General features: G+C 31.9%; 5 protein-coding genes across 5 annotated transcripts; 3 read left to right on the top strand and 2 right to left on the bottom strand.

Moving 5' to 3' along the window:
• Window positions 1-472: 472 nt before the first annotated feature.
• On the top strand, window positions 473-784 carry LOTGIDRAFT_120581 (hypothetical protein; the record flags this gene model as incomplete). Its single annotated transcript, XM_009058431.1, has 1 exon — window positions 473-784. A coding segment is annotated over one exon (312 nt), but the record flags the coding sequence as incomplete, so codon positions are not given.
• Window positions 785-949: 165 nt separating this feature from the next.
• LOTGIDRAFT_79422 (hypothetical protein) lies at window positions 950-1,300 on the top strand (the record flags this gene model as incomplete). Its single annotated transcript, XM_009058393.1, has 1 exon — window positions 950-1,300. A coding segment is annotated over one exon (351 nt), but the record flags the coding sequence as incomplete, so codon positions are not given.
• Window positions 1,301-11,085: 9,785 nt separating this feature from the next.
• On the bottom strand, window positions 11,086-15,979 carry LOTGIDRAFT_162445 (hypothetical protein; the record flags this gene model as incomplete). The annotated part of the gene is made up of 10 exons (XM_009058432.1): window positions 11,086-11,329; window positions 11,736-11,805; window positions 12,680-12,820; window positions 13,214-13,390; window positions 13,532-13,647; window positions 13,896-14,049; window positions 14,337-15,017; window positions 15,282-15,476; window positions 15,591-15,677; window positions 15,898-15,979. 10 exons carry the CDS (start codon window positions 15,977-15,979, stop codon window positions 11,086-11,088), a joined length of 1,947 nt encoding a protein of 648 aa, XP_009056680.1.
• A 1,685-nt stretch (window positions 15,980-17,664) lies between these two features.
• On the top strand, window positions 17,665-18,399 carry LOTGIDRAFT_162446 (hypothetical protein; the record flags this gene model as incomplete). Its single annotated transcript, XM_009058433.1, has 1 exon — window positions 17,665-18,399. The coding sequence occupies one exon, from the start codon at window positions 17,665-17,667 to the stop codon at window positions 18,397-18,399; it is 735 nt and encodes a 244-aa protein (XP_009056681.1).
• Window positions 18,400-19,271: 872 nt separating this feature from the next.
• LOTGIDRAFT_162447 (hypothetical protein) lies at window positions 19,272-24,135 on the bottom strand (the record flags this gene model as incomplete). Its single annotated transcript, XM_009058434.1, has 8 exons — window positions 19,272-20,333; window positions 20,730-20,871; window positions 21,303-21,513; window positions 22,096-22,365; window positions 22,840-22,941; window positions 23,210-23,289; window positions 23,540-23,715; window positions 24,061-24,135. The coding sequence occupies 8 exons, from the start codon at window positions 24,133-24,135 to the stop codon at window positions 19,272-19,274; spliced, it is 2,118 nt and encodes a 705-aa protein (XP_009056682.1).
• Between the last annotated feature and the right edge of the window lie 252 nt (window positions 24,136-24,387).

Raw genomic sequence — 24,387 nt, forward strand, 5'->3', positions numbered from 1 at the left:
TGCTATAAGTAAATTTATAGAAATCTGTCTGGATAAACGAATACACCCTTCCCATAATGCAATCAATTCTATTTTTATACCCAATCAATGGGCTTCTCGTAGTCGATGAGCACGTGACAATGATGTCACTTTAAACCAATCAAATGCTGAGAATGTGATGTCATTCTATTTTTAGAAGCCTGACTCATCTCTTAAATACACTGAGATCCGTATTTCACCATTATACTATACTACATTCAAAAGCCAAGAGCTATTTTATATCGAAGAGTTTTGAGGAAACCACGTTAATTGTGACTCAGACTTACTCAGATAAACATACCTGTTTGAAAAGGAATACAACGTGTTTTATGAACTTTATATTTTGAAATTTCAATTTACCTGGATATTATTTCACTTTTCTATGAATATATAAATGGCTGCAACAATGTATGAAGAAAGCCCACTTGCCCGAGAAGGACTAAAAAGGAAGGCGATGTATTACAAGAAAGGTGTGGAACCAGAAGCTCCAGCATCGGTTCAAAAGTTGAAACAAAATATGACTTTAGATTTTAATTCTTCGGATACAACAAAGCGAGCGAAATTTTCAAATTTACTCCAGTCTCCAGATTTGAATATGTTGAAATTGGCGTCGCCGGAACTTGAGAAAATGATTATTCAAGCCAATGGGATGGTTACGACTACACCAACTCCAACTCAGTTTATATTTCCTAAATTTGTGACAGAGGAACAGGAAGCCTTTTCCAGAGGATTTGTAGTGGCATTAGAGGAATTAAGAGATGAAGACCCATCAAAATCACCACCATTAACCAGTGTGCCATTCTCAGTCGTCAGTTCCAGTCAAAGTTTACTCAGCTCCGCGCCAATCACCTCTCAAGTTTTTACAACCACTACTTCATTGCCTGGAGGTCTTTTAAATCTCTCAACAAACAAATCCCATGAAAATAGACAATCAGTTAGTCCCGTTCCACTTCTCACCAAATTTAAAGAGGAACCCCAAACAGTGCCATGTTTTAGTGGATTAGAAGATTCCAACCCACCCATGTCACCAATTGATATGGAATCCCAGGAAAGAATAAAAGTAGATCGTAAAAGAGCTAGGAACCGAGTTGCTGCCCGAAAATGTCGCACCCGAAAATTGGAAAGAATAAATCGTTTAGAAGACAGAGTTTCCTGTTTAAAAGATCAAAATGATGAACTTTCTCAAACTGCCAGCAGTTTACGTGATCAAGTGTGTAAATTAAAAAGACAAATTATTGACCATGTAAATGGTGGATGCCAAATAATGATGGCACAAAACATATCGTTCTGACTGGAAAACCTTTAAACCTCAAGAACTTTACCAGTTAACATAATTGTGATCTATCATGGCTAAAACAGTGCTATATTGTGATGTGATTATTTCAAAGAGCAGCGTTTCCTGATGCACCAGTTTGCTAACTATCACGAATTGCCTGATAAGTCTGAAAGGCATAGCTTTAAAGCTTGACTTTACAAATGATATTATGGTGAACATAATATGCCAAGACTTGCACAAATCGATCTGATATTTGGGGAAAGATTCCCCATCAATAATGAAGACTTATGCAATAGGTGCTGTTATTATTTATTTATTAATTTTTTATCATTATTGTGTATATATATTGCATTACAAAGAGTCATTTTATAATATCGTTTATCATGCAAATTTATTAAAAAAATGTTACAAATTTAATATTGAATTTCTTTCATTTATTTTACTAGTGTGCAAGAAGAAAACTATAAATTTGATTCGAATTGCAATTCATATGTCCAAAGCTCACATGCCGAATGTAATTATGAAGCAAGTCCGCCTGACCCTATAAACATGACAGGAATACCAAAGCCATAGTTGAAATTGGCATTTCCAGAGCAATGTCCCATTATGATATTATCTGATAGATCGACAGACCACAAACCCTTGATAGAACACAAAGGCTCCCATCAATCACGAAAGGGTACCTCATTCAAAGTGCTTCATGAGGATTCTCCCAGGTCGTTGGTTCATAGATCGATAGAACGCAGACCCTAAAAGATAATGATTATGACTCGCATCCATTCTTGTCTAAGTTCGAAATGGTATTCCAGATGATACACCAAATCTGAAAGTCCATTTTATGTCCTTCCGCAAAAACGAAAGAAGAAAAAAAAATCGGCAAAATCACCGGATGACATCGAGGTTTTTCTCTTCATAGGAAATGACAATTACAAAAGTATCCTTCTCGAAAAGACACCAAGGTCGCTGGTCCTAAAACTTGACCGGCAGAGTTCAGCAGTTGATTATATAAGGAAAGCATTCTCAATTACGTACCCAATTTACTATACCTATATCATAAGGATTAGATTATACGGTTTATTTATCACCTATTATCTTTGAGTAAACTTTTATCCAGATGACCTTGAACATTTCAAATGCGGAAACAAGGTTCGAGATATATGATTTGATGACAATAATAGGTGTTTTATAAAATGCCGAATGCTAGGTCAAGAAATCGGAGATAGCCGTGAGAAACTACAATGATAATGCATGGTTTTCCCAAACGTTTAACAGCCACAAAGTACACTGACCAAAAAGACCAAAACGACAGAACCGATTTCAAGGAGCAATGGAATACCAGGGTGCTTGAAGACCTCACCACACGTGTACGTGCCAAGGGTTATAGTCATCTTAGCCCCAAACATAAAACAATAATTCAAAGTTTCTGGTGAAGGTCTTGCATATTTTTAACAGTAACCTGTCCACTGCCAAGTTTTTAATGAACACTATGGTTTTTTTTGTTGATGACCAATAAATGGGTATTATGCACATACATGATTGCATACATGTGGTTTTTGCATTATTTTCATTAGGGAGTAATCCATGTACGTATATGAACTTCACTTAGTTATATCATTCTCAAATCCAGTCCGATTTTCAAAATTTTTTAACAAAATATTTAGTTTTCAATTTTGATGTTTAATATTTTTTATCAGGTAAAGTTGTCTAACCTAATGCGAAAGTGTGAACATTTCCAGAATATTCATTTCACATCATGGAACATTCTCATGTAGAAAGGATTCATGTGGTTTCCCCATCTGTTACTTTCATGCCATAATGAATATACTCTCTTAAAAGATGACTTTATTGTGAAAATGATTATTTAACATTTTTATTATCTGATATTTCAGGTCACTGTAACATTGTAATTGAAAGAAATCACTTGAAATAATTCCTAAATGTAAACAATTGAAATTGAGATCTGAGTTCAGTTATCTATTTCAGTTTCTGTTTGATAGGACAACATTTTTCAGAAAGCCAATGTAAACATAACATTTCTTTTTCAGTCAAAGCAAGGGGAAATTCACATTTTAGCAAAGATTTGTATATTATCATTATCATCATAAATATACTCAAAAAATGGTCTCTAAATAAGAAATTGTTCTGTAGACTTGCAATGGTTACTTCAACAACCCCAATTCAAGGCCCTTCTGTTTAATCTTTAAACACCTTCAAGACCATTTAGTGTTATTTTTCTGAAAAATAGGTGAAACAATAAGAAGACATTATACAGCTTGATAATCTACATAAATATCTTCAGTTTAAAAAGGTCATAAAAAGTTGTTTTGGTTGAATGCTTTTCTGAATTTTATCTATAGACGATTGACCTACATCAAAACAGTTCAAGAGATGAACCATTAAGAGCTACATGTTTGGTTAAGAAAATCATCTTTAGGCAATTTTATTGTATTGGTCCATCTATTTTGAGCAGAAAAATAAGTCAAAGTCACAGAGCTGAAGAAACAAAGTATATTATATTATTTTTGTTTACTTGTGTTATTTCCCCACAGGGATTATATTTTTACCTTTCTAGCAACGTCAAATTCACTGATGTCTAGGTGCTAGGGCGAACAATACCAGTATAAAATATACTATTTTTAAGAGAATAGTTTTGGTGTCAGGCAGGATTTTTTTAGTTTTTCAGTTCAGGGAAAAACAGAATGCCACTGAAAATTATTAGGCTTTATGGCCTACTTTCATTATGATATTTTGCCTGTAATTAATTATTGTAGATTTTCAATTGTGAAAAAGGTTACAGGTAGTTACATAATGACCTCCATCAGTTGATAAACAACTACTTAATAACTACCAGAAGATATAAACAACTAAAAGCCAAAGACTACTAACCAAGTGAAGAAACCTCATAATCAGCAATTTCAACACTTAATTGAAAATATTCATACAAAATTTAAACTGATAGGTTAGGAGTCGGTAAAATATTTTAGTATATGATTGCAATATACCACATACAAATGTAAAAATTGTACAATATTTTGACATTTAAAAAGTTAATCTGGCCTTTATTTTATTGGTTTTTAAACCATTGAAAGTTAACATATGTTAGGTTTAAAACCAGGGCAAAGAGTGGGAGAGTACATTAACAAGCAATTTTACTTTAAATATAACCTACAACATCAGGTTTGACCTTATTCACTAAAACCTATGTAAGTGTTAGTGTTTCAGTTATTTGATTGGCCTATTAACAAACCCAGGTATATTTTTCAATTTCAAACTTGAAAGTACAAATTTTTGTAAGATATTGATGAATGCATAACAAAAACTAACTTATGATTTGTACGGTTCATTTATAGTAACTCAAGTTCAATCATCTACACCTATGATTAACTAAAATAACCTTTCTCCTGGAAATATTTCATAAAATCATAAAATTAAATCACTGTAAAACCAACTTTTCTGTAAATAGATTTTTTTTTATTATTTCCATTCTTTCAAAAATACCTCAAACTAGGCATTTCTCTTTCAATTTCTATAAATGTATTTTCTATATATGGCATACAGAAATGACAGTTGTCTTTTTAACTTTTTATTGTGAATAATTCTGGACACACACAGACTTGAATGCTCAAATTTTGACATGGAGCTGTGAACACTATTACTCATTAGTTTAGCTAAAAAAATTCCCATTTCTGAGACTAAGGCACGATTTGTCAAACTTGTCCCTTTAAACAAAAACAAACAATTCATCTTGACACATTTAATAAATTAAAAACAAAAAGATTTTGATCTCAAAGCAATTAAAATCTCCAAGACAAAACAGTCATAATAAATCTTCTCAAGCTGTTTCAATCTCAAATTCATATTTCAATTATTTGTAATTGATATGACAAGCTGAGTAACCAGAGCAGAATTTAAAATGGGAATTTCCCTAATCAATACTTTCTATTGATTGATAAGTATCATTATTTACTCTGGAATTTCAACAATTTGATTCCATTCCACCTGTTTGAATCACCGTGCTTATATTCTATATATGATAAGAACATTGTTAGACTATGTGTAATCATGCACCATATTGCATTTATTTCTCATTAGTTCATTTCAAATGTGTCAGATTTATGCAAAGAATATAACATAACAATGAGATGTTCAGAAACAAGATATTTCTAAATTTCATATTTATTATAACATTCAAATTAATCAGGTTTTTATTTCATCTATTGACATGGTTTATTCAATTTTCATCATTTGCAACATTTTATTTAACTAATCTTGATCTCCCATTCAACCCTAATGATTTCTTTTATAATTGACTTTCAAAACATCTACTACTTCCATGATTTCACTTCATTTAATTTTCATTATTTCAATTTCATGATTTCAATTACATTCAACTTTCAAGATTTCAATTACATTTAACTTTCATGATTTCAATTACATTTAACTTTCATGATTTCAATTACATTTAACTTTCATGATTTCATTTACACTTAACATTTGTGATTTAAATTACATTAATTGAGTTATACTTGAATTTTCTGCTTTTAATTTCATAATTTAAATCAAATTTCAAAGATTTCAATTACATTTGACTTGAACAATTTAAATACATACTCTAAATTAAATTTGACTTTCATGATCCAAATTTTTCAAATTTCAAATAAAATTTGACTGTAGATTTCAATGATTTCAATTTCATTTTTAATCTTTTCTGAATATGTTTTTAGGTGAGTTAAACAAAATACAACTATTAATTAGAAATCTATTTAATTTTTTCCCCTTTTATCAGTATATAGATTTAGAACTACATTTCAGAAACTATTTTGACTAAATTTTACATTTCACAATTTCACTTAAACTAGTGGTAACTTTAAAGGATAGGAAATGAAAGTTGAAAATGAAAGTTCCAGGAAATATGTGTGAAACTGAAACTCCTGTTTATTTTATCATCACTAGAACACGTGTTAGAGATCATGTCTTTTCTTCAATCTCTAAAAACTTCAAAGCTAAATGTGAACTAAGTTTGAAAGTAGGGCAAGAGAGTTACTATTTGAAGTTTTTACACTCACTATAAGTGAACCCGAGTCGATTTGAATATTCAATTATTCAGGCGGACAATACTTATCATTTATCTTACAATCTATCGCTCAAGAGTTTAAAATTTCTTGGCAAAGTTTCAATGTTTTTTTTTTATTTATTCATGTATTTGGCCTATCTTATGAGGTCTGATGATGAGTCACTCCTAGAAAAGCCCATGAACACATCATTTCACTATGACTAAATATCTATATTTATACTTATAGGAAAACCCTGGTTGGCATTGAGCCAACACACTTATCTGAATATTAACCACGGTCACAAATAGTCTTGATCATCCAGACTCTTATGGTAAAGATATTGATTAATGTCTGGATAATAAAAATAAAGACTCTACACAAGGATTCCCAATGATCCAGTTTATTTTTAGCGATTACGTTTTCAATTTCTTAAGAGTGGTAAGACAAGTTTGGTTGGTTTGGATAAGATCACGCGAGTTAATGTTTTGACATAAAAACAATTCATACTATCACCTGTTATTTCTTGAAATATTTTAAACATTTGCATCATTGTTATTAAGGTCATTATGAAAACATAAAAACAAGGTTTGGACATGATGACCTTACACTACCTTTCTCATGAAGATTTGATTAGACAAACTCTTCCATCCTGGCAAGATAATACCTCCAACCCAGCTTCCCCCTGTCAGTGTAAAGGTCAGAGGAGCTGACATGCAAAAAGCTTCCTGTCGTTTGATTGAAAAATAATTTGAAACCCAATGTGCTATAGGCTCATTGAAATTAAAATCTTGTGTAGCAATTACAAAGATTTGGCATGACGTCACACCTTACATCACCTATCTCTATCTAATCAAATGATGTTTATGACAAACCCGATGGCATCTCTCTCTCTCTGGGAATAGACACAGCAATGTTTTATCAAAATATTCAAGGAATATGGAAATTTAGGAAACTGTCAACAATTTGCAAGAATTTTCGCCAAAGACATATTTTATCACAAATACATTTTGATAAGTGGACATATTTGACATTTTAATGATAACCCCTTAGATTAAGATTACATAATTTGAATTATTTTAATAACTGATTGTGAATAACTAACCAGGGCTGTTGATTTGGTTCTATTTACCATACATGATTGACAGGAAATGCCTGATGATCACAAGTCTGTGAAAGGTGTCATTCAATGTAGGTCAAATTGCGAAATTTTATGGGGTACAAAGTTACTACAGTACACTTTTAAGTTTTGCCCAATCTCATGACAGTTGCTTGAATTGTTTAAGATCAATAAGTCCATAATTTTGTTTTCTATGATACAGGTCTTTATATATGCCATATTTTTTTTTTTTTTTGTATATCAGATCTATTAGGGAAAGTTCGTACTTTCTTATACGCCAATTGCTTAAGTGAAAGTATTGTAATGTATTATAAAGGGCTTAAACATTAAAAAACATTAAGAGATATGAAAACAATGGGGCTATTAACAAAGACAGTAAAAAGAGAGAGAGTAGCCTAATTATAAAGGTCAAGGGTTATTAAGGTGAGACTTAGATAGAAACAATAGACACTAACAGATAAAAAGAAACTACTGTTAGCTGACATTAACTCCTAAATTTAACTCATTGTACACCTTTCACCTTTACTATTTACTTTGTTCGCTATACAGGTCTCTTTTGACACAATCTTATGATGTTGAAACAATGTACTGTAACAATGTGAGGTGAAGTTACTTATCCAAGTTTCAATTTTCTCACTTGCTCTATATTGTTCTTACGGCAATCTTTCTCGTTTTAATGTTGATTTCAAAATACAACTTTGATATCCCTCTAACTGTCAAATTCTTATTTCTGCATCTCACTTAATTAAAATCATGATTAGAGTAGACCTATTCGCATCATAGTTTTATCAAGTTTAATATACATCTCTCAAAAGGTTCAGTGAATTAGAGGCTTGCTCACTAAACTGAAGGTCAAGGGTTCAATTATGGCATAGGTTAAAATGATACCTGATTTTTTGGCACACTTTCCACTGTGAGTGATGCAGGTCTGAAGGACTGATAAGGCAAAGCCTCTAGTTATTCAGATGAGAGAATAAACAATTTCCTGCATTACACACTGCATGGTGTTGCCGAATAAGGGACTTCTTTCATTTATTATTCAACTTTAAAATATACTTAGTTTTGTAGTTTCGATGTTGAATAACTCAGTCAGAAGCAAGTTTTCGTCTTGCCATGGTGCCATGGATTCTAAACCTCCTCAAGAAAAGAAAAAATCTGATGGATGCCACGAGTTGGCCTGGTGTAAGCTTTTAACCTCTATTACTATTATTTCAGCCAAGATATATATCGGCTGTAACTTGTATACAGGGCAGAGAATCGATTTGCAGTAACACCTGCAGGAAGTTTTTACATTTGCACTTTTTTTTGCCACATGTTAGTTGTTCGAAAATTTCTTCAGTGTGTACTTTAACTTCTTTCAAACCAGCATATATTCAGGTGACTCCTGCCTTGTCCAATGCCTTGAAAGACTAGAAGTAAGGCTATAAAACGTATATATTATTGGTTTTTATCAAAAAGTGCGCTTTAGAAACTAATTGGTCAGAATGGTCTGTAAATGTAGCACTACTAGGACATACAATGATTTTGTTGTTGTAAAAGAATACTTTTAAAATCTGTTAAACAGGTTTCATATAGACCAATTTAGATGGCCTAATTTATATGTCCCACTTTCAGTTTAGTAGGTTCTATAACATGTCACAATAGTAAAGATATAACAACCGGCCTCATATCAAGGCTGTAAAGTAATCATATCCCACCACCCTGGCCTGGGTATCCCAAACACTAGACAGATATGATCTATGGCAAGTACACAATTGATAAGCCAATCCTTTCTTTATTTAGAACATCAACTGATAATACAGGTTTCCTCTACATACTAACACAGTGAATCATACTCTTTAATATGTAAGTAGGTAAGGTCATAGGTCAACCCACTGAAGTATCATATTATTGTGTAAATGCAAAGTGGTTACCTGTATGAAATGGCCATGAAATCTCAGCATGAGTAATATTTATTGTTGTTTAAACACGAAGCTTGTGTTTTTCATCACGATTCATACACTTATCTTGTAATATTGAATTTCACATCAGTAACCCATACCTGCACGGCACAGTTATATATACCAACATAAGAGCCCAGCTTTTACTTGTACGTACAAGTATCTTGAATATTCCTAAGTAAACATAATCAATCTATTCGGTTCAATTGTTCAAATTATGTGTTATGTTAATAGCTAATATACTATCATTCAAAAGGACCAACTTTAAAACAACAACTAGAACCACTCTTTACAAGACCAACTAGGACCATGTTTTTTATTAGACTTGAACCAAAGTTAAAGACAACTCAGACCACCTTTTATTAGACTCTGACGAAGGTTAAAGACAACTCAGACAACTTTTTATAAGACTCTGACCAAAGTTTAAGACAACTCGGACAACTTTTATTAAGACTCTGACCAAAGTTTAAGACAACTCAGACAACTTTTTATAAGACTCTGACCAATGTTAAAGACAACTGGGACAACTTTTTTTTAGACTTGGCTAACATTTAAGACAACATGGACCACCTTTTATTAGACTCTGACGAAGGTTAAAGACAACTCGGACAACTTTAAATAAGACTCTGACCAAAGTAAAAGACAACTCGGACAGCTTTTTTAAGACTCTGACCAAAGTTTAAGACAACTCGGACAACTTTAAATAAGACTCTGACCAAAGTTTAAGACAACTCGGACAGCTTTTTTAAGACTCGGACCAATGTTAAAGACAACTGGGACAACTTTTTTTTAGACTTGGCTAACATTTAAGACAACATGGACCACCTTTTATTAGACTCTGACCAAGGTTAAAGACAACTCGGACAACTTTAAATAAGACTCTGACCAAAGTTTAAGACAACTCGGACAGCTTTTTTAAGACTCGGACCAATGTTAAAGACAACTGGGACAACTTTTTTTTAGACTTGGCTAACATTTAAGACAACATGGACCACCTTTTATTAGACTCTGACCAAGGTTAAAGACATCTCAGACCCCATTTTATTAGACTGACCAAGGTTAAAGACATCTCAGACCCCATTTTATTAGACTCTGACCAAGGTTAAAGACATCTCAGACCCCATTTTATTAGACTCTGACCAAGGTTAAAGGCTCTTTTTATAAGACAAAATTTAAGACATTGATGGCTATGAAATGACTGTTTTTGTTTCTTTGCAATACATTTGTATACAAGAACTTTGTAGTCAAACTTAAAAGTTGGTCTGAGTTGTCTTTAATGTTTATCATATATAAATCAATTATAATCATTTTAAAAACAATTGTACCCTATGAACTAACCATTATTTGTTAAAAAGATGTAAGAGCAAAATAAGATTTTTTCCTTCAAAATATAAAGGGAAACAACTTTGTTATAAAACAGGCAATACAACAACTAACTTTTCTTCCACTTTTCCAGTATTGTTTTAATTATTCAAAAATGTTGTGTAATTCAAGCACACCCTTTAGTACTTATTTCCACCAAATTCCTTTTAAATACAAATACAACAAGGGAATGTTGTGCATAGCAAAAATGAAAATAAATTGAAAAATGAAACTCCTAACTTACCTCAGTCAAATATATTTCGAAAGTACAATGTATTATCCTACTCAGATTTCCCCACAGGATTCACCATTGATATATCACATAACTGCTTCATATTCCACCATATTATGAGCACCATTCTTCATAGTTAACCTCATAATTCCCTCACCCACAAATGTTTTTGTGATTTTAAATATTTCTCTAGAAACCTCCTGTACCCGAACGTTGTCATAATCAACTATATTCTCTGCCATGTACAGCTCTCTTAATTTATGTTTGATTGGTTTCTGACTCAGATCAGTTAAGAAATTATAAATTGTCTGGAGGGAAATTTGGTTATAGCTGCAATATACCACAGTAAAACAGTTTAAGCTACCCGCTTATGTGACTTCCTACTATAAAAAAAAAATCCTAACAGAATTTTCTACCATACTTTACCTGATAGAGCTTATGAAGTGGGGCAACCCCATGCAGTATGCAATGAGAAAAATAAAGTGGCCTTAGCTTATCCTCTCAGATTTCAAACTGTCAAGGAATCTGTAAGGCGTGTGTAGCACCAAGGAACACAGTTAATTGTCAATCCGAACTAGATTGTTTTTTTACAACAGCCTCATTGACCTGCAGCACTTCACAAGGGGAAATCGAGTTGAATAATCCAAAGGTATGTCAATTCTAACCAAGGTCAAATGAGTGCGATCAACTGATGCACTGCCCTAGTTTTAAAAAGAGGTAATAAATACAAACTTACGTTATATCTAAACACTCAATATGGTTATCTCCTTGCAATATAGCTTCTAATATAATCAGGGCTTGTTTACCTGAAAATTATATCAAAAACTTGATTAATCTAAGGCAACAATTACAACAATAGCAAACCGTTTACTAATTATTATGTGAATAGTCTGGCTTTAACATTAGCTCCAACTTGAATAGTAATGGCCTTATTTTATGTCTTGATTTTGTTATCTTTGAACTTTAATCCATGGATTGCAATTATTCTAGTTTCCTATCAGTTATAGCTATTAATTCATTAGGTTAAGAAACAAGTTTACCTAAATGATTGGAAGAAATGTCAAGTTTTTTCAAAGTAGGATGGTTACACAATTCTCTGATGAATACAGTACATAAATCTGAAAGGAAGCAAGAGTAATGCATTATAAAGCTAAAGGCTTGGAAATTACAATCATTTCATGAGACTTTCATGTGTCTACTGTTTAGTAGTGTAGAAAGTCATTCATGAAGGAGCCCAAACATACTGATTTTTACCAAGTTTCTTATATACAGCTTATATATCTGCTAGCATGAGGTCAATAATTATGGGCACAATTTAAAGAGATTTTAAAAATGAATTCATTGATCTCTACCCCTTTCGGTTTTGGATAAAAATGAAAAAAATTGCAACACTACATTCAACTTCAATTTTTTGTGTATTATAATAATATTATTAATAAAATAGATTGACTAGTTTTGTGGTTGATCATTATCTCACCGCACTTTTTTGGACTGACTCTCATTTGGCCGACCTCCATCAACACATGTATCAGAGGTGAGTCATACAGTCACTAAGTTTCGCAGTATTCGAAACCCCAAAAGGCAATATAACTGAACAATGGATACAAAACTGGTAAGATTGGAACAACAATTACACTCTAGGTAGATAATATTAAAAATATTAACATAAATTGCACAAACCTTTAGAGTCGCTCAAATCAATTAGTGTGTGTGAAAGAGATAGGTTTGTTAAGGTTATTTTCTTCCTGATTAAGTTTATCCAACCATCAATCGTTACTTTACTCAGACTATCTTGAAGACATAATCTTTTCAACTGCCAATCTTCAATAATGAAAAAAATGGTAAATGCCAGAAATGGAAATAATAGTTAAGACTATTTGAATTATTTACAGAATTTTGTGGTTACATCTCCGAATGGCTGAAAGTCTTTTTGTACTGATTTCCAACCAAAGTTTAATTCTTTGTAATGTAGGATTGAAGATGATATCATTGCATTAAATTACAGAACAGAATGGTAAATATGTAAACTTTACCTATGCATTGATTACTTGCATAATATTACATAACCAGATAGGTAAAACATTTGAAATAATCCCCTATTTTGAAGAAATACGTTCTTCTTTTCTTGATTAACCAAGAATGGTTTGAGTATGATAAGAACATTTATAAAATCAAATGCTGTAATCAGAAAGTGACAAATTTTTTTTAACTTACTTGAATTAGATATTAGATGAATGAGCTGTTCAGATGTCTTTACACAATGTACTTCCAGATCCAAATCTTCTAATATATGATTAGCTTGAAGAAGTTCATATAATTTACTTTGTCCAACAGATCTTATATTAAATAAACCTGTATGTAATTTCATTCTCTTCGCTATGTTACATACACCTGAAATATAAAACACGTTGCACACTAAGTAAGCTACATAACCTATATTTATAACGGAATACTACCTCTCGGAATGAACATCAAATTCTTATTTAACAAACTTGAGAACTATAAATTTACTAAAAACAAAATACAACTCACCTGGTATTTGAAGATTTTGAAATCTTTTCAGCTCTGTGATATTTGTTTCAATACCACTTATACTTTGAAATGGCGTAATTGCTAATACTTCTAAATATTTACTTCTATCATAGGATCTTAAATATTAATGTTAAAGTTTCCCATATTAGTGGCAACCATGGAAAAAGCATCTAGTCATTTAAATGGTACAATATACGAAGGCCCTGTGTATTATAGCTTGGCTAATTTCCCTCATAAGCGCCAGTTTTCATTAGTATAGTAGAATCATATGCAGATAAAATTCATTTAATTTAAAGATTAGAGGATAATTGTTTCTATAATAATACAATAAATTGTTATTTAATCATAAGAATTTTAAACTTACATGTTAAATGAACTGTAGGATTTTATTAACTCATTAAATACCAAGGCTAAATTTCCAGCTTCAGGTAGTAAGAGATTCAGGCACAGATGCGTTAATTGTTGTGTTTGTATCAAAGGTAGAATACTTCTTATCAATCTTCTATCAGTGTCTTTATCTACAGGAAAATGAGGAAAATTGTTTGATCAAACAAAATAAATTTGATGTGTTTTGGGTCTAATCACATTTGGAATACAAGTACTGGTAATATTACAGGTTAATGTCAACAGATTTTGTTCAAATACGCAAGACTCAAAACTTCATGGTTTATTTGTTCATGTACAGAAAGTCTTATCAAGAGGTAATTCACAAACTGTAAAACATTTTAAGCGTCAAATTATTTTTTAACTGTTCACTATGGAAACAAATGATAGGATAGATAAAAGAAATAAAACATGCTAGTACCTGCCAGTCCATAAACAGACAATTGTTTTAAGTAAGTCCATGAAGGAAATATATCAGCCAACACATTTATCATTTCTAAATTATCATATTTATTGAAGGAAAGACTGGTCACTTCACATTTGCGTCTGCTTAGGTCTAATATTTTATGACAAATTTTCCTTGGCTTGTTCCTTTGTTTATCAGGAATTAGAGCTTCATCTAAAAGATCCAACTCTGATCTCAAGTCACTTTCACTATCTGAGTCACTACAACTTGAGTCACTACCTGTTATGAAATTATTTTGCAACTCTGTAGGGTTAAGATCATCACAAATCCCAGCACAAGTACCTAATAACTGACGTAAAAGTTCTGCATCAGAGACTAATATTTGACACAAACTGATATTTGTAATTTTACCAGCACTCATAAATAATCTTAGAGTCTTAATTACACTTTTAAAGTTATTGTCACACACTAAGGAAACTTCAAGATGTGTTATAGACTGTATTAATAAATGTAATATATAAGATTCTTCTAAGAATTGTGAACAATAGCGACCATGCAGAGAAAACTTTGTTACATGTTTGATGATATTTTTCAAATCTAGTTTTTTATCCTCATCAGTGATATTAGCTAAATTCTGTGTTTTTCTGTAAGTACGAATAGGTGATCTAAAAACTTTATAGGGATCTTCTGAAAATCCTGAAATATAGAGAGAATTGAAGACATTGAAACATGAATTTCACAGATTATAGTTATTATCAAGTTTTTGTATATTTCGAGATTTCAGAAATAACATAACACTGTATTGTTTAACAGAAAAGCTTATATATAAAAAGGAGATAGAGTACTTGATGATCATATTCTAGTTTTTACAGTTGTTTTAGGCAAAATTGTTATTGAGTGTAAATTTTCAGCTCCCCCACATTTCGTCCAGGTTTTCCAATTAAAGAAAAAGATTTTTACCATGTAAATGATCATCTAATAACCAAGAACAAATACTATTAAAATGTTTATTCATATATAGCTGATGATTGCTAATGTTTCTGGTTTCTAAAAATTCATCTGTAATGGAACCATTAAACCATGTTGATCTTTCCATTCCCCAAAATCTGCCACTTAAGTGATGTCTCCAATATATCTCACTGACTTCTGTTAATTCTACCAATGAAAACATAAATATTTAATGGATATGTAAGATTTTCCAAATTTCAGTAAATTCTGAAATAAAATTGATTGATTGGAAAAATGTTAATATATCTTTATCAAACTTACTATATCTATCAATTAAAGGTTTTATTCTGTTTAATGTTTCTGCGCACATGTACTCTATCAACCTTTCCAAAACTTCTCTTGGTAATTCTATCAAAGAAAATTAAATTTTCAACCATTATTTCCTAAGCAGGTTAAATAAATATCTTCAAATTATTAAAAACTCCATTGATATTTTGATTATGCCCCTTCAATAAATAGATAAATAAATTGGTACACTTTTCATACTAGAGGGATTGACCAGATGCCAACATTAAACCAAAATATATATTTGTTACAACCACATCAAAATAGTATTGATATCACCGACCTTCAAAATAGTTATTTGGAAGACATGGTCCCATTTTTCCAATGTAACTAGCACACAAATTAAGTAATGCATCAGGTGGCATGTTGTCTTCTTTTCAGGTAGCATAACCCATCAGCAAGAACATAACTACTCAAGCAGATGAAACAACAAATTAGAAAAGTTGGTTAGTGATGTTAAACAGTAAATATCATGGAAGAAAACCCACAACTCGTTTTTTTTTGTCAATCATCTATCATTATGTTTTATAAATAATAGAAGTGTTGATGTGTTACACCGTCTATACATATGCAAGACAATATAAGAAATGCGGAAGATCTAAAATTTACATACACCCCTAAACAATCGGATAAGGTTTGTGCTTATAGAAAATAAGCGGATAACTGTCAAGCTTTACGAAATATTAAAACAATGAGCTTTACGAAAATCGGAACAGTATTTAAGTTGAAGCATTAACAACTTGATAGTAAAATATTACACGGAGATAACATAAGAATTTTTCTACACAACATTAATCTAGCCGAACAGAAGCTAGCAGGCGGTGAGATGACAAATACTGAAATCTATGATAAATTCGTGTGACAATCCGTGCGGATTATCTGATATTTACATACACCCCATGGTACGATTATGGACGAACAAAAGCTAGCAAACGTGGAGCTTGTAGACGATATTCTCATGAAAGCAAACAAGATTATTTTTATCGGAAAATTCTATAGTGGAATGGTTTTGTGTTGTCTATTGATATTTGCTTTGCAATGTTATTTTCAATTTTATATAACCCTATATGGGGTGTTAAAGGCTACTGCATGTAGGTTCTGCAACAAGCAAGTTCCCGTCGTATGTTTATGTGTACATGTATATATAATACTCATAATTAACATAGCATATATCATAAGGACAAGAACTATGAATATGAATATCGATTGATTATATGTAGATCTACCCTTGAAATTGTTGTGATGTATTAATATATTTATTTTTATGTTATATATGTTTATTATACTGTGCATATTGTTGTAGGCCTATAGTGGTAGCCTATTTGTCTCATTAAAATAAAGAATAGAATCTGTTCTGTTACCTTGAGAAATGATCCGTAATTTTTTTTTTCAGCATATGACTCCCGATTCCTGTGCAAATGCAAATGAAAAATGTCAAAGTCTTTTTGGTCACTTTCATTGTTCTTTATATTCGGGCATGTAGCTATGCCAAAGACATAATTAATGATTAATTAAAAAACATTAAAATGTTGATAACGCCCAGGAAATGGTAGTTTGGATTTTTAGAGAATTAAACGTCAGATTTTTTTTTCTGGAAAGTGATACAGATCTAATTGCCACCATTAAGCTACATATATATATAATTATTTTTGGCGAGTATCGGCTGCACTGCAAAAAAGTAATGGATATGATATAATAGTCAAGCCCACATGTATGCCTTAAATGGAATTAACATGTTCCCATACAAAAAGGCACTCTGAAACATGTCTTATATTTTATTTTGTAAGTACATGTTACAGGCATAATAGAGTGAGTGGAAAATAATTGACAATCTTGTGATTGATAGCTTTAAGTTATTGCAAAGTTATTGGAATCAAATGACTGCGTAATGTATAATATACTATACACTATTTAAACGAGAAAATATGATGAATATGGATAGTGGTAAAGAAGGAAAATGCATTCCTGACGCAAAAGAACGTTTCTGATGCATACTGTGTTTCATAAAGTTTTCTGATTTAAAAGCATCAATGGTGTAAAAGGAACTATCATGACCAATCGAGTTCAAAGAGACAGAAAACAAGAATGGTTAGATTTTAATTCGAAACAGGAAGCCAGATATGAGGCGATGCGACAGTCAAGATACAGTTCCATAGTTTACAAGCAACACGAGGAACTACAAAGAAGATTTGAGAAACAGGCGCAGATGTTTGAGAGAACCAAAAATTCTCTTCAATCGGAAATCAAGAAAATTCGTAACAGAAGGGTGGAATACCAGGATAAGTTCACAGAGTTGAAAAAGAAACTAAACTATTTTGGAGAAAGTTCTTCGATTGCCGAAAGCCGAATATCGACAAAGCACCATCGAAATTCATATTTCCGTCAGTCACTGAGGGTTAAACAGTTTTTAAGTCAATATAATATCAATAATGAGACCAATGGAATTCATATATATGGTGATCACTTTCCGGCTGATAAATTACTATTTCTTCCGAAAATCTGTCCCTCAGATAAAATTCAGAAGTCTAAAAATTCAGAGAGTGGCAGAGATCTTGGAACTACAGACACCAATTATGGAACAAAGTCACCAGCTGTATATTCACAATCGGATTCAAGCCACATTAGTAACGATACCGACCTATTTAAATTGGAATGTAAAAGAAATGTTGAACGATACAAATATAGACCGTTAGAAAAAAACTCAAGATATTTATTCAGTGTAAATATAAACGATAGACCAGCGGTTTATGGTAAATACATTAAAAGTGTTAAAACTTACAAATAGAATCTGTTTGCAATGCTATCCGGTTGTCTGGTTGTGCTGTTGCTTAAGAAACTATGGACATCGGACACTTGTATAGATCCTTCTAGTTATTATTATTCTATAATTGCGTGCATCATCGCAGATGTCATGTTTCGGACAAAGATGATAGACAAATATTTCGTCTGTTTTATCAGTGACGCTGGTCAGAGGAATTGATTGCAATTGCCAAGGATTATTGGAGAAAAGCCTGACTACATAATGGTGTACGTGAGTGAGAAAAGTAATGAGGACATTTCGTAATGTATGTTTACGGACAACAATATCTGCATTGTTCCAAGTTCTTGATTTTTTGAGAGCGCATTGTATTAGCAATTATACTGTATATTTATCTTAGTCATTGTTGGCTCTGCGAGAGTTGGCTGACCTGAGAAGCCAATTTGGTTTACAAATCTCTGGGGCCACCGTTGCAATTGAGTTAACATGAGTTTATTTTATGGTACAACTATATTACTTCAGCTGTTATTCAAATTAAACTCTCGCTACAAAAACTATATATTTATTGTGTATTTCATCTAAATATAATAGTAACAAAAATATAACAAATGACAAAATGTAACAAATATTCAGCTCAAGATAAACAAAATTATAACTATCAGTTTTATATAGGCCTACTATTTACTACTACTAACATTGGCGTTTTTTTGTATAATATGTTAAATAATTCAAAAGCAAAATCATGGGAAAGAGAGCAAAATGATCTATTATCAGTCAATGATATTCATATTTCAAATAATAAATCCTTAAAAAAATGTTGGTTTTATTATTGATAAGATAACTTTTCAAGATCTATCATTTGTAACTTTTGTAAGGATCATTTAATCTTAAAAATATTTTTATTCGGCAGAAGATACAACAGATCCTGCTAACATGGTTGTGATCTGATTGATTTGTTCATCTCGCATATTTTTGTCTCGCTGTTGTCGATTGGTCAACACTTCACCATCATCGCTTCGTTTGTAAGGTGATTGCAACATGGAGTCACGGTCTGATAACATGTCTGCTGTTGGAATATTTATAGAATATCCATTATAGTTATGTTGTGGAGGAGACATGGGACGGCTAGCTACACTTCTATCAGATAAACCACCAACAGAATCTATATCTAAATCTTGTTTTGATGATAACACAGATTCTCCATCAACATCCCCAGCAAATCTGACACAAACTGTCTGTTTGTTGTTAGAGATGTGCGAATGATCACCTTTAGGATTTCTAATAGAGGATGAGAATTTAATGTATTGTGCATCACTTGGTGGTTGATAATGTTTATTACTGGCAGCAGAACTGATTCTACTGGCTCTTGATTTTGCAGAAGTGGAATTTCTAGGATTTGGTGATATGGATTTTCTTGGCATCTCATTTACAGGAGATGATTGTCTGGCACCAGGAGCAGATACTGACAGATCATCTGAATTAATTGTTGCTGGTAGTGTTGATGGTACAGAGCGCATTACTGGTATTAAGAGGTTACCAGTTCCAGAGCTGTGCACTACATCACTTGCTGCACGACTTTTAGAAGAATTGCTGCTGCTCAACCTATTCTCTCTTCCATTTTCAGACACTTTGGCACTTTTAATTCGGTTCTCAGTATTTGGGCTATTAAATTTGTCTTTTTGAAAATTAAAACTTTGTACATTGTATTGATTCCTGTGTGCAATGGCATTTCTTAACACATCATCAAGAGTCATATTGTCAACATCACGATCCTCCTTGGTTGATTTTGAATCAATTTCTATATTTTTAACATGGTGATATTTGGATTGTGAGGATTCTGGCTGTTTCTGTAGGCGATGTTTAACTTTAAATCCTGATTCTGTGTTGCCTCTAGCTAGTTTAGGACGTTCATCAGATTTGACCAGTCTTTCAAAAACCACAGGATGAGACTCACAAAGATTCTGAAAAAAGAAAATGATGTAAGATGAGACAGTGGGTATCAAATGACAATAAACAGGTTACAGATCATTAAGAGGTTTTTGCATTCATGAACTTCTCATGGGTCCCAAGTAAGGTTGTGTTAACTGTAAAAATATGGATAGATTTGCACCAACAAGAGTTCATGTATGTAACATGAAAGCCAAAAAGGTATTAATCATTCCCAGATGATCTGTTCCCATTCACAGCTGAGTAGACTGGATAATGAGAAAAAATTACTTATTAAAAGTCACCAGACTTTCACATGCTGACTGATATTAGAACCCACAATCACCATTCATTTAACGTAACTAAGAAATGTCATGTAAAGTTGCTAACGCTCTAGCTGACTGTTCTGCAGAACCCCTCAAAATACTTACCACAACTCTTGGAGACACAACTTGACCTTTAGATTCTACAACTTTAACATCAGTTTTAGCAACTTGATCAGTCCAATTCAAGGGAGTTGAGTCAGCTTTCTTCTTCTTTGGAGCCATTAAATCATCAAAGTTTTCCAAAACACTAAAAAAAGAAGCATAAACAGTTTCTGCTTAAAGATGGGTTCCCTAATTTTCATTTATGAAAATGAAAATGCTAATACTTATATGAATAGAAAGTACAGGTGTACTAATGACTTGGAAAAATACCAGTTTGTCTCACATGTCCATAATTAATTCATAATTAGCTAAATTAAAAGATAATTACCAGAAGAATTGTAATGAGTGACCGATCAAGAAAGGTCAAAAAGTCTTTTTTTGTTTATCCAGACTGTACATAGATAGACATTTATGATTGGTTAAAACTCTTAATTATATGCAATAAAAACAAAAAAAGAATCCAATAGTTTGCTTAATTTGACACTAAAAAATAAGGAAAACCATCTTTAACAATAATAAATACTTATTTTCAGGTTTGTCAAGCTCATAGAAACAAATAAAAAATTGTACACTTACATGTCATTAAAAGCATCAATATCACCACCAAATAATTCACTTTCCTCTTTTGATACAGGCTGTATACTTTCTTTTTTAATTCTCTGTATTCTGTTAGAATGTACTACACCATTAACTCCTATTCTTACTTTATCACCTTTCTTCAATGTTGCTGCCACTTTATTACCAACATTACCATCAATACTATAATACTCATTCTGGTTGTGTACACCTAGACAAACATATTTTATTATGTATAAACAGTGGACCTAATGATTTTTCAATCAATTCTATAATTCATTCACATTGGTTAATTCCCATTATTATTATTTCTATACTAATCATTACTTTTCTGTTTCATTATTTAAAGGGATTGTAAAGAGGTCTTCTAAAAGATTTATGTCTATAGGGTTACTGATAAGATAGCATAGATTTGCACCATTCCAATTATTTTAAATCAGACGTCAATCATTTTTGTGCAATTCCACTTAAATTATGGGTTTTATGACGTCACCATCACAAAGGTTCTGATATATCAATAGCAGTTTTTACAATAGTGATGTCATAAAAGCTTTTTGTGAAAGAGCCACAGACGTGTGACTGAAATTTGGAATGCTATCAGTGTCCCCATATTATTTAGACATTAAATTCAGCTACAAAAAAATAAAATTTCTTTCACCAGCAATTCAAATATCAAATAGGCCAAGAAAAAGATAATAAATATTTTTCTGGTTTCACAGAGTAACCGTTGGTTACTAACCGAGAATGACAATAAAATCATGCACAAGTTTTGGCAACACCTGATCAAATTTACCTGTAAATGCATCAACTAAACCATGTTCTTCATCATCTTGATTACCACCAAATGTTAACCAAGTGTTAAATTGTTCAGGATGTGAGTTGTTAGCGTTTTTCTGTCCACGTATATATTTTCCTTGATTCAAATCATGATGTTCAGGTTGCCACATCTCATGTATTTGATTGGTCAATTGTTTAGAAGATCTTGCTGAGTCTAAAACATCTTTATCGACACGAATAATCATAAATGAGTCTCTCATTTCAGTCTTCTTAGGTTGGGATGAACCTTCAAAAGAAAGTACAGCATTAATTAAGGGGGTTTTAATCTTAAACTTTTGCTGCAAGTTTTCTCATGATGCAGTTTTATGATCAGTTAACTTTTATGAAAATAACATCGATCAGTTTGGTATTTTCATTCAAATGCTTTTTGAGGATCTTTACAGATCTATGCACATTTAACACATAGATGGGTGACCTTCAGAATGCTTTATTTTAAAGAATGATGGATAATAATGTCAAATGGATGACAATGGATACATCAAAACTTTTGGCCTCAAATCAATGATTAAACTCCGCCTAGCTCTCGCTTTAAAAGATATATAAGGTATTTTGTGGTTTCTAGTGAAATTCACACTGAATTTTGTGGCCTGATGGACTAAGTTAAACACATAAGTTTTTGGAGTTAGTGTGTGAAGAGAACTGATTCATAACAATTCGATAAAGGCACAATATTCAATAGTACTAAAACTGAAAAATGTACCTGTTGTTTTTGGTCTTTGCTTTTTAGTTGATGATGATGGTGTTTTAGTGTTTGATTTGGAGACTTGAGATAAAGATGTATAGGGTCTACCTTGTACTTCAACTGAAAATGGAGAAAGGATCTTAAAGTTCAAAGTTCATACTAACCCTGATCCAACTATACATCTATCTGATTTTTTTTAACTATTGCACACAGCCATGTTTACAGTCTGTTTTGTATATATGAACATGCAAGAAATTTGTGAATGAAAAAATTGGTTACTCTTTGTTGTTTCATACAAAGCTATTTGGATAAAATATACCACAATCCCATTTATATCACAAGGGGGTGTGGTTTAAAAGACAATGGAGGAAACATTACTAGAACTTACTGTTAATACGTTGAAGTTTTCTTAAATTCATATCACCTTCATTCTGATTTTTCTGATTTAATGGAGCAGATTTAATATTTCTGTAAACATAAAAAAAACCATTCCAAGCATGATCATAAAATCACAACAATAAAGATCTTCAATAAGGTGCACAAGTCAACTAGAGTACAAAACACAAGCAAATCTATTTCTGATCCAAAAGAAAACTAGTCTTATCTTTCTATGTGCATTGGGGATGCTTGTATATTCTTTACACACTATAGGTTTTCTGAAGATGCTCTTATTGACAGATGACAGTTTTAAACAAATCATTTCTTTTCAGTAACATACCTATTTTTACTATATATTTTATGAATTAGTTGATGTTGTTCTTGTAATATATCTGTTGAAGATTTAGGCCTATAGGTTCGAGTACCACTTAAGTCAACGTCCACAGTACGACACGATAACACTGGTTGAGGAGGTGTATAGCCATATTTACTTTCAATATCTCCCAATGGACGTTTCTGTGATATAAAAAGAAAACAATTGACTGTTGCTTTCTGGTGTTCTTTCTGTTATATAAGCATTCCCCATATACATATATATATTGAGGTCGTTATTTCACCCATGAGTGATATCTGATCCATCTCTTTTGAAAGAAGTTATGGACACAGAATTTTATGTAAGCTTTTTGTGTATCATTAATTCTTGTGAACTACACTATTTTATCTTTATCCAAACAACTGGAAAAATCTTGGAAATTCAGTAAGGTTTTGAAAAATCTGGTCAGTCATCTAAGCAAGGCTTTTGTAACGACAATCTGTTGTGAATTATGTAAAAACATGATGATAAATAAAAGTATAAATGACCTTAGCACGTTTTCTCAATATAGCAGCAGCTCTACGATCAGCAATATTAATGGCTGATATATATCTCTGTGTCATCCTGAGTTACTTCTGCATTAGATCATCATTTTAATCCTGTAAAGATAAAAATAAATATCATAAAGTTTAATTGATAAATGTCTATTAATACGTACAAAAAAAGTTGAGACTTTAATTTGTTTTTTAAATACAGAACTATAATGTTTCGAACACTTTTCTTTAACTAATGTTCAAACATATGACTTAAAGATTTTTTTTTAACAAATGCTCCTACATTTATACAGCTTTTTTGACTGCTCTAACAGTGTACAG

The sequence above is a fragment of the Lottia gigantea genome, assembly GCF_000327385.1.
Source record: "Lottia gigantea unplaced genomic scaffold LOTGIsca_34, whole genome shotgun sequence".
Classification (NCBI taxonomy): domain Eukaryota; kingdom Metazoa; phylum Mollusca; class Gastropoda; family Lottiidae; genus Lottia; species Lottia gigantea.